The following is an 11,177-nucleotide window of genomic DNA, read 5'->3' on the forward strand; positions in this document are numbered from 1 at the left end:
GGAACTGAACCTTTTCAACCTGGAACAGAGGAGACTACGTGGGAACTTGATTCAAGTCTTCAAAATCATGAAAGGCATCGACCACATTAAACCAGAGGAGCTTTTCCAGATCAGCAGCGACACACGCACCCGGGGACACAAATGGAAATTGGGTTTCAAGGCATTCAAGACAGAAAACAGGAGACACTTCTTCACACAGAGAGGCGTCACAATCTGAACAAACTCCCCAGCAATGTGGCTGAAGCGACAATTTGGGAACATTTAAAAATAGACTGGATAGGATCCTTGGATCACTTACAACTCCAATTTCAAAAAAGTTGGGACAGTATGGAAAATGCTAATAAAACCAAAGAGGAGTGATTTGTTAATGTACTTTGACTTGTATTTAAACATGTATAAAGACAAGGTATTTGAGGTTTTACCTAAATCAACTGCATAGTCTTTTGAAGGTAAACGTTTATTTTGAAATTGATGCAGGCAACACGTTAGGACGGGCAATTTAGGACTAATAGCGATGTAACAAGTTGAAATAAGAAGGTGATGTGAAACAGGTGAGGCAATCGTGTAATCATATCATATAAGGAGCCTCCAAAAAAGGCCTAATCCTTCAGGAGCAAGGATCGGTCGAGACTTGCCAATCTGCCAACAGATGCGTCAGTGAATAATCCAACACTTTGAGAACAACATTCCCCAAAGACAAATAGGTAGGATTTTGGGCATTTCACCTTCTGCAGTGCACAATATAATTAAAAGATTCAATGAATCCAGTCAAATCTCGGTGCATAAATGGCAAGGCCGAAAACCACTTCTGAATGAGTGTGATCTCCAATCCCTCAGACGTCACGGTCTTAAAAACCGTCATGAGTCTGTAATGGATATCCTGACATGGGCTCGGGAATACTTTGGTAAACCTCCGTCAGTCAACACCATTCGCCGCTGCATCCACAGATGCAAGTTAAGGCTTTACTATGCAAAGCAGAAGTCATACATCAACACTGTCCAGAAGCACAGCTGACTTCTCTGGGCTCGGTCTCATCTGAGATGGACAGTAGCACAGTGGAATTGTGTTTTGTGGTCTGACAATTCAACATTTCAAATAGTTTTTGGACAAAACAGCCGTCGTGTTCTCCGGGCCAAAGCAGAAAAGGACCATCCAAGCTGTTATCAGCATCAGGTTCAAAAGCCAGCGTCTGTCATGGTATGGGGATGTGTCAGTGCCCATGGCATGGGTAACTTGCACACCTGTGAGGGCACCATTAATGCAGAAAGATATGTACACATTTTGGTGCAACATATGCTGCCATCCAGACGTCGTCTTTTCCAGCAGGACAACGCCAAACCACATTCAGCCCGGATTACAAGCGCATGGTCGCGTAAGCAGAGAGTGCGGCTGCCAGCATGGCCTGCCTGCAGTCCTGACCTGTCTCCCATTGAGAATGTGTGTCGCATTATGAAGCATAAAATAAGGCAACGAAGGCCCGTACAGTTGCGCAGCTGAAAAAATGCATAATGGATGAATGGGGGAAAATTCTGCTTGCTAAACTTAACCAACTGGTGTCTTCAGTGCCCAAATGCTTAACAAGTGTTATTAAAAGAAAAGGTGATGTTACACAGTGGTAAACCATCGACTGTCCCAACTTTCTTGGAGTGTGTTGCAGTCATCAAATTTGAAATGTGTATATTTTCAAAAATAAAATAAACTTGAAACATCAAATAATGTGTTAATAATGTGTTTTCAATATAGTACAGGGTGAATTGAATTTTCAGATGAATCTTCTTGTTTGTTTTTTGCATTTTCCATACTGTCCCAACTTTTTCGGAATTGGGGTTGTAGTTATTAATGGACATGAAATGAGCACGATGGTTTGAATGGCCTCCTCTCGTTTGTAATCTTTCTTATGTAATAAAGGAGATTTGAATGTTTTTTTTTTTTTTTTTTTTTAAGCAATCACCGTCCCAGGATGAATCAACAACTGCAAATTCATCCAAAAAATCTAAAATATTCCAGCAACGCAGTAGATAAACTGTGTTCTTATCTGTGACCTTTATCTCCAATTTCTCCATTGTGCAGGTTTTCAAAGATTCCTCACACAGAGTTGCTTGTTCAAATTGTATCTGTAAGTGTTATCTAATAGCAATAGTGTTTCTGTGTTCATTATCATGAGTAACAATTGGGACCCGAGTGCATTACTGGAATAGCTCGATGACAGATACATCCCTGCTGTCAGTCTTTCAACTTCTCAAAACGAACACAAAAACATACCTCTTACATCTCCACCACTCTGCCTCAACTGTAATTTGAACCTTTAACACAAATTCTGATATAACGAGCCACCATAAGTGTCATGGAAGGTTTGACTCACAATGCCCCCATGTGCAGCAGTGTCTGTGCAATTGTGTGCAGATCACAAGACAATGCCAAAAATGTTCTTGAAGTCAACAGAAACAAAAAAAATGCATTTGGACTAGACTTCGAGTTATGAGGCTGAAAATGTGTGGGAAAATATGAATGAATTCCATGGCCCGAGTTTAACTCCAATTAAACTTTACACGAAACACTTCAAATATAAAGATGTTTTAATTACTATGCAGGATAATTATCCGTTCCGAATTTAACAAGAGATGGGGTGATTTTAAAAACGACTTATGCTTTAGTGATTTGTCCTTCAGTGTTTTTCAGTTGATTGCTTTTTCTTAGAGTTCTGTACTTGGAAGCTGTTTGAAATGCATCTTAAATTTTAAACAACCACAACAAAAACAATATTGTTACGTTTTGTTATTTTTGGCAATACAGTACTGTATTCTAAAAACACAATTACTACTTGCATTGATCGCCTCCTAGTGGTCAAAACAGTAAAATATCAACTTTGCAACTGTTTACTATACTATCCAAATGACTGTATCCATCCTGTTAATAGATGGCCAGAGGGATAATTTAACATAACCGTAACAGTTTATGACAGAGACATAGTGCAAGAGGCATGAGTCTGCAAACAAACACCTTCCAGGCAGATAACGACATAGGAGCAAAGGTCAAAGCCTGACCCCTATGTTATCTGGAAGGCGTCTCTTGCATGCCTCACTGTGTTCAAAGATGCACCAGTCCTAACCATAACAGATCACTACTGTGGGCCTATAGCTATACAACCAGGAATAATACTACAAACTAAAAACAATCCCCGTAGTTCGTGATGACGCTACACCAACTGCAAAGCGAATATGTATTTGGAGTTTGAAATTAGGCCTAATTCTGAAATGAAAAGGATAGTATAGTTGTCTTTCTTTTTCTTCTTCTCTGTCCCCACAGACTGGAAGGCGCGTATATCTGGCGTTTCAGATATACAGGAGCTCCAGACTGGAATTGAAAATATGTGCGGCATCCTGCAGTAACCTGATGACCAGATTAAGAGCCGAGATAGAGAGAGAATGCACCTCCATCTCCGTAAATCCTGCCTCGTTATCCTGTAGATCGACTCTTTTTCACTTGAGGGGTCTTAAAATGACGGACGCTGTCAGGGAAATGCGTCCCATATCCTGTACACAAGGTTTCTGCACATCCCTGCACTGCACTGCCATTCCCCATTCTCCACCACTTACAAACTCAAGGAATAGCCTGAGGACAAACACATTATGCAATACAATAAATAAATATTGAACAAAGCTCATGTTTTGTCGTTCCCACATTAACACATCAAAAGTCAATAGAAAACGTTTTTTTTCTTTCAATTCATTGAGCCCAATGTGTTCAAATTCACCAAAGTACAACACAATAATGTGTCTTTATTAAGAAGTCTGTGTGGGCAAAACCGCAGTACTGTGTTATGAAATACACATTATTGTGTTAAATAGACACTATTGTGTGGTAATTTAAAGTTAAAGTTCTGTTGTCCTTGTGTTAAATTTAACATTAGTTCTAAGAGTGCAAAATAAATGCATGTAAATGTTAAAATGTTTAAAATGTTTGTTTGGATGCAAAATATACTACACTCTATAGATACATATAGAGAGATTTTTAAATGTAGGATTTTTTTGTTTTTTGTTTTTAATACCTTTAGAAACACAATACACACCTAATAGGCTTCTGTTCCGGATATGAGGTTATTTGTATTATCTTTATTCCTTTAACCACATAACCTAAGAAGTATTAGAAATATGGCTATGGATGACATTATAAATGTGTTTTTTAGGTCATTGTGCTCACCGTCAATTACAATATATTATGGATTTATAGGGGTTAGAGCCTAGGCGACTGTAATTGCGCAGTATAACTGAACCAAACAGTACTATCTGTAACCCAGACCCACACAGAGCAGGAATGGGGATTGTGTTTGATGAGCCCCAGCTCTGAATGAGTTCACCTCCAACATACATCATTATAAATAATTACTTTAAAATAATGTTACCATACTACACAATATATGGTAGCGCTGGAAAACTGCTTTAATATGGAATGTATTTAAAGTTGAACCGTAATAAGGGAATAACCATTAGATTTAAGGATGGCTGCATATATGGTTAGGGTTTGTTTCTCCTTCGGTTACATAAACTGTTTTAGTCCAAAACAATGTGGAAACAAACAGAAACACACAGCCAGCTGAAACCCCTTATAGCAAAGCAACAATAATAATGAATGTCATTCATAGAAATCGGAGTGTAGGCGTAAGTCTCCAAAAAGTGTACAGTTACATGCAATAGCTTTCATTTTTATTTTAAACTGCTCTTACCAGCGCTGTCGGTGAACAGATCTCGCAGCTGTTGGAGGTCGTCCACTACTCTCCTCAGTCGTCCGGCAATCCTGCTCAGGTCGTGGGAGAAGCAGCGCGGATCCGCCGCCACGGGAAACGCCAGAGGCCGGGTAGCGGCGGGGTCCGGCCCGGGGTCCGAGTCGCAGCCGAGCCGCAGGAGAGCAGCCCCGCTGCGGGGGGCGGCCAGGTCGGCCAGGCTTCCCGACTTGCGCTCGTTGGAGCAGGACGACATTATCGTGGCGTTTAAAAGTGTAGCACGAAACTGCGCACACGCTGCCTACGGTCTCCCAGGAGGTCCCTTTCGCCCATATTTCACCCCCACATTAAAGCAAGGAGACTTTATCAGAATTAAACTCACCCCCGTTTAAACGGGCACGTCTCCCAAACAGTAGCCTACATCTGCCGCTGTTAAAACATAATTAAAACCCGGCACTACACTCCTTCTAAGAGTATAATTCGCCCAAAAAGTTGTCACGACCAATGACTAGGCGCACACAATGAAAAAGCTTGTTACGCTGAATTTCTCGACTCCACCGGGTCCATCCACAATACGTGCCGATACAGCCTCGGCTCCTGCGCGCTTCGTTCAGCCAGGCGGTCCCTTTGATATGGACCCCCGGCGCTGCGTGACGCGTCAGCACTTCACACGGCCGGCCGAGGGACGGGGCTGGATCGACCGCATTCCTGCCGCTGTGAGGCCGGTGTTATCCGAGCTGAATGGGAGGGCTGCCTTTAAATGCGGGCTTTAACTAGGGTTTACATTCTTGCTGTGGATAGACCTGCCCGCTGAAGGGTACTGGGGACATTGCTACAGACTCCAATGAATGCTGCTAGCAATGCTGTCGAGTTGGAAAGAGGTGTTCATGCACAGTATCAGCACAGGGAATTTCCACATAATAAACCTGTCGACAATGAATGTCAAATACCGGCCTAGTGACCTAATCTGCTTAACAGTGCGCTGCGTGCTGTGGATGCTGCTGAAGCACATGGGTGGATGCTGAGGCTCTTCTCACCTTACCGGTTCTCAGAGCAGCCTTTGCAACGCGAAGGGGATTTATGGGGAAATGTCTCCCCCATGCGGAGAGGCTGCATATGTAGGTTCCTCTGTACCTGAACACTGTTATTATTGAAATCCTGTGCTGTTTCTCTGCAGCTCGATGTACCACTAAACATGAACACTTCGTAAAATGGGTTCAATTACTATTTGAATACCTATTGGACCGAAACATATAGCTAGTGTCGGCACTATTCCCCCCTAAATGCACTGTATTATATTCGATCATTGATGCAAATGCACTGTGATTAAGTAAATTGAAACATTTTTGTGGTAAAAATGCATTTTATTTTAAGAAACTGATTACAGTGCGTCTGCGATATACAGTTACAAAATACAATAGTATACAATTAGCAACAGGCTGTTTTGGCTGTACACAGACATGACTATGACACCACAAGAGAGAGATCCACTGTACATATCAATTGATAGGAGACTCTCTCAGTTAAATTACAGCTGAATCCCCTGAATATAGCACCACTCAGTTAGAACACCTTGAAGAAGAAACATCCATGACATAAAACAGATGCAAATGTGAATACTTCCTATAAACAGAATCCAGATGATTCTAGTCTATTGTACCCTGTGGATATTCTTTGAATCAAAAGTGTTATTTTGGGTTTGTTTTTTAGGTGTAGACCTCTTGTTAACCATTAAGACTCCTCCTTTCAATCTATTATTTTCTACTTATATATATAATAATTACAATTAGCCCTTCTTTTTTAAGCAATGGTCAAACATTTGAAAAACATATCACAAAGATGGCTCCACATAAATGTATAAGTGACCTATACGGTTTCCCCGCATGCCTTTTCTTATCAACTAGTAATTTCTGTATTGAAAAGAAAAGCTAGTCAGTTAGTCAGCAACAGGGTTGCCTAAACTCTACACTCTCTAAGGCACTAATCACTCACAACTGCACTACCTCTCAATTACTTAACATTAGGACCAACCAATCACACAATTCATGATTGCAGACACACTGAAAAGACCCTGAGGTTAAACAGATGTGAGATAAGTAGTGATAGAGTGGGAAAGTATGAAGTTAGTGTAGAATACTTTACAGACTTCAGTTCTCTTATATTAAGGAATAGCCTCGGAGTTCACAGCAACTCCACACAGGTCTACAGCTGTGCTCAGCCTGGGCTTGGTGCTTCTTGATGAATGTGTCTTGGTTGTGATCGGTCTTGTGTTTCCTGCTGTTTTCTTGATCCATCTGCACTCTCAGTTAATGAATAAAATTGGAATCAAATCCTTTATTGAACATAATTTGCTTCATTCCAATTTGTAAAATTGTTTAACTTACAAAAAGGTGGATAATATGGATAGAACTGTTTGTTTTTTATTGTGTTTTTGTTTTTGTAGTAGTTACCAGTATTTCTGTGGCTGGAATATTTGTAGTAAGCTTTGGCAACACCAGGATGTCATGCCAATAAAGCTCATTCAAATTGAATTGAATTGAATTGAATATGGTTCCTTCTATACTTTAATCTCCAATGGTTGAACATTATTATTAAGCTCTGATTTGGCCAATTATTAGTTCAATCAAGGAACTGACATCTCATCTGGAACTAAATCTAGCAGCACACTGAATTCCCAGGACCAGGGTTGGGAACCAGTGGTGTAGGGTGTTAACTTATGTTTCAAATTAACGACCATGTTGGACAGGGTCCAAAAATACTGCAAATCCCTGGACCCAAAACCTCTGGAGGCAATCCTGCACTACAAGAAGATTATTACTAAAATGTTTTAACCATATCTTGTACTGTTTGCTATGCGCATCTCCTCCTCCCTCACGCTCAACACTCCGGTTCGAAACACATGGTTTAGCTTTTGCCAATCCCTGCGGCTCATTATGATGTGGCCCCTCCCTCACCAACATTGATTGGTTCGGAACTGGCTCCTCCCCCCACCCCCAGCACTCAGCCCCAAGGTTCCTGCCCTTTACCCTCCCCTTCCTCCTCTTCCTCCTCCTCTTCCTCTTCCTCCTCTTCACCCCACATCTTTGACTTCTTTTTCTTCTTCTTCTTCTTCTTCTTCTTCTTGTCCTCCACCTTGTACTTGAGCCGGCGCAGGGGGTCGGTGATGCTGCGCAGATGTAAGTTGTCAAATTCCTCTGCCAGCATGAAGCTGCGGTCGATGATGTCGGCGGCCTCCTGCCAGTTGCGGAAGCAGTCCGGCCCCAGGCGCGAGATCTCGTCCACCGCATTGGAGGTGATGACTGTGCAGTCGGGCCTCAGTACCACCACTGTTGGGATCTCCTCCACGTTGAACATCATTTCCAGCTCCCTGTCGCACAGAAGAGAGAAAGAGAGAGTGAGGTGGGGAGCTTCATAGTACTGTGTCATTTTCCATCATTAAACATATGGGTTTTAGCAAGTATTCTGGCAAAACAACCAACTTTTTGTGACATGTGACAGCATTACTGCCACTGTGTCACCAATGATAATCCAACCAAGGGTCTTCCTTACTGCTGTTGGATTTCATGATATGAGACTTTTCCCTGTACTGACTACAGCTGTTTATAACGTCATTCTTGATCAACACTGCCGTGTTATTAGATACAATGGCCTCTTCCCAGTGATGTCAAACTGTTTATTAATATGCAGAAATTGGTTATCCTGCTCATATACACACAAATATCTGCTCTACAATGTCATCCAAACCACACCATTTGCTTCAAATTAGCCACACTAGTCTATACACAAATATACAATATTATTGTGTACAATTGTTCCGTTAAAATATATGGTTTCTGTGACTTGGACAGGAAAAAAAACAAACCTTGAAAGAAAAAACTCAAATACGAACGGACTAATTTTTGTATTTACGAACACTTTAACATTAACAACAACAGTGTACTTGAATTAACGGTCATTCTGTAGTTCAAGTTCAACTGCAAATATGTCCAGGCCTCTGGTGCTAATAAAATATATGTGCGCTTGATTTAAGTTCAGCTGTGATGTGCCGTACAAGTACATGTGGAGTCTACTTACTTCTTGTACAAGTCCTCATAGGGCAGAAACAACCACCGCTTGGGCATGTCCTTGAGGAATTTTTTTTGTTGGTCTTCACTCTCGTCCATGGAGATGTACAGCAGGACCAGCTGCGCCGAGCGCTCCACGTAGAACTCGTCAGTCAGGTGGACAAAGAACTCCTTCAGGGTGGGGGCAAAGTCTTGGCACTTGGGACAGTCTGCGGAGCCGAAGAACAGCAGCACCACCCGGTTCTGCAGCCGGAGCAGAATTTCCCGCTCAGTGTCCAGTTCATCCTTGTCTCGGTTGTTTGTGACCAGAACTTTCCCCAAGAACAAGTCCACCATGTCGGCGCAGAACTTTTTGGCGAGCTTATATGAAGTGCACCAAAGCTTGGAGAATAAAATTAAACAAAAAATGTACTTATGTACACTTATGTATTCATATAAAATATATACCCATCAGTCTTTATTTTATTCTAATTGGTTTTGGTATATTCTCTGCTTTAAAGATATTAAAATAATGTCTCTTTATAGAATATATAACATCACTTAAATGCAAATGCATCTAATTTTGCAATATTGATTTGGTACAGGTAGCCGATAAAAGTAATATAACATCACAAAAAAAAATTGCAGTTTGATTTTCAGGTCTTGAAACGAATCTCAAATACAAAGCTAGCTTCTTCAGAGAGTCAAGTGATGAGAAAAACAGATTTTCTTCATAGATCTCTAGCACAAAATCCAAAATAACAGCTTTAAATAATTCCACCTTCAGGTAGAGAGAAAGGAGTTGGGTTGAGCAGATATGGATTTAGCATGTCACCATCAGTCTTCCTTCAGATGGTTTCTAAAGTTCTCGTGCTGGTTTGCAGTCAGTGGGTTGTCTTGGTGGAAAATGCAGGGCAGTTCTCCGGAGGAAAAAAACAGGCCCAGTCTGCAGAAGCCCTGGGTTCCCCCAGCACACCACAATGCTGCAGAGCTCCAGCAAATGGCTAATCCCACAGCGTCTGCACGAAGCAGAAAGTGCTCTTAAGACCGCAGGGCTGAGCTTAAAGAAACTAAGAAACCAAGGTGTGTCCAAGTGAAGGGGATTAGTAGAAGTGTCTGCCCCCCCCTTCCCAATCTCTAAATAGCGGTTAGGTAGTAATTGTCTGTTATGTGAGCTAATATATAGAGATATTTTTTATTTATTTTTATTATAATTGTGAACCTTGCCAATCAACCCCAGAAATGATCTTCTTAGGGGCTACCAGTTTTCAGGTCTGCTCACTCAGTGATTCACAATAAGTGTTGTCCCATTGCTGTACTGCCCGTCTTTAGAGATACTGGGTTCAGAACAATATTTGTCCCAATTTCCGGTCAGTACCTTTGAGGAATCTGGCATTTTCCTTTGGGATTAAAATTAACTGATTTGTCTTGACTGGACAAACCTCTTATAAAAACAAAACAAAAAACAAAACAAAACAAAAGCTTCAGCCAATCTACTTGAGAGACACTCTGATGAACCAGCCCATTGTGCGACTCCCAATAAGAGTGGGCCTAATTGAGTTTGTCATAAATCCACTGAGCCTCCTAGGACAGAAATACACCCTGTTAATTAATCAGGCTTATAAGGATGATTAGAAGACGCTGCAGTCGCTGGTGTAGTCTATTTTCCCAGGCTGGCGACTGCAGAGTTGTAACAGTGCGGTATTGACTGGAAACAGGGAGCCCACAGTCACCACTTTGCATATTCCCAGAGAGGAGCCGAAAATGGATTCAGCCACTTACATCCGATCAGAATGAACTCCAAACCCAACACTGACCGGCACAGCTAAGATTATGCAGCTTTGAAGGGGATTTTAGAATAGGATTAAAGGGGCCAATTTCTCAGATTAAGCAAGTGTACTAGAGTGTAACTGTGACAAGGTATGAGCAAATTAACAGATGGGACCCCAGACAGCAATTTAAGGTTGGGTCAACGTTTGACTCATGTTTGTAGTTTGGTTGACCCAACATAGATAGCGGACAGTCGACCAACATAATTTTGCTCAATTAGGCCAATGTTTGCCCAAAGTTAGCGGGCCGACTGACCGCTCGCCAACCATAAACCAACATTGAGCCAACTTAGTTTGCTATCTGGGACCAAACTGGATTCACCAGAACCTGTGCAGGTTTTATGATCTTACAGACCCTTGGAATTTGCAAAAGGATGCTTCCCAGGATAAAAGTGAGACTCCACTGAGACTGAGTCACTGCACTTTGGAAAACAATCAGATGATTTTGCAATTTGCATCCTACACTAGTTAGCACTACCCTGACTGGAGAAAGAAAAGCTACACACATTTAGAATTGATTACGTGGCTTTACAAAATAACAAATGTTTATGCAAGAAGGTAAAGTGGATTATATGATTGTCCAA

The 11,177-nt window shown here is 41.5% G+C and overlaps 2 protein-coding genes across 3 annotated transcripts in view; both read right to left on the reverse strand.

The window, feature by feature from the left end:
- gmip (GEM interacting protein) overlaps window positions 1-5,396 on the reverse strand; it is a 41,067-nt gene extending 35,671 nt beyond the window's left edge. For both annotated transcript variants that reach the window (XM_066708056.1, XM_066708055.1), the window contains exon 1: window positions 4,725-5,396. In XM_066708056.1, coding sequence (XP_066564153.1) covers window positions 4,725-4,977 — 253 coding nt within the window. In that variant the 5' untranslated portion in view covers window positions 4,978-5,396. The remainder of the gene's footprint in view (window positions 1-4,724) is intronic.
- Window positions 5,397-7,721: 2,325 nt separating this feature from the next.
- Window positions 7,722-11,164, reverse strand: nxnl1 (nucleoredoxin like 1). The gene is made up of 2 exons (XM_066710189.1): window positions 8,796-11,164; window positions 7,722-8,088 (listed from the first exon to the last, which is right to left on the reverse strand). Exons 1-2 carry the CDS (start codon window positions 9,119-9,121, stop codon window positions 7,722-7,724), a joined length of 693 nt encoding a protein of 230 aa, XP_066566286.1. The 5' UTR covers window positions 9,122-11,164.
- Between the last annotated feature and the right edge of the window lie 13 nt (window positions 11,165-11,177).

Source organism: Amia ocellicauda, chromosome 7 (assembly GCF_036373705.1).
Source record: "Amia ocellicauda isolate fAmiCal2 chromosome 7, fAmiCal2.hap1, whole genome shotgun sequence".
NCBI classification, from domain to species: Eukaryota; Metazoa; Chordata; class Actinopteri; order Amiiformes; family Amiidae; genus Amia; species Amia ocellicauda.

Bases quoted from the DNA above. Each gene is read 5' to 3' on its own strand.
- nxnl1 (XM_066710189.1), bottom strand. From the start codon at position 9,121: ATGGTGGACTTGTTCTTGGGGAAAGTTCTGGTCACAAACAACCGAGAC. The intron at 8,089-8,795 runs GTAAGTAGACTC...TCTGTGCGACAG, and splicing joins TATGAGGACTTGTACAAGAA to GGAGCTGGAAATGATGTTCA.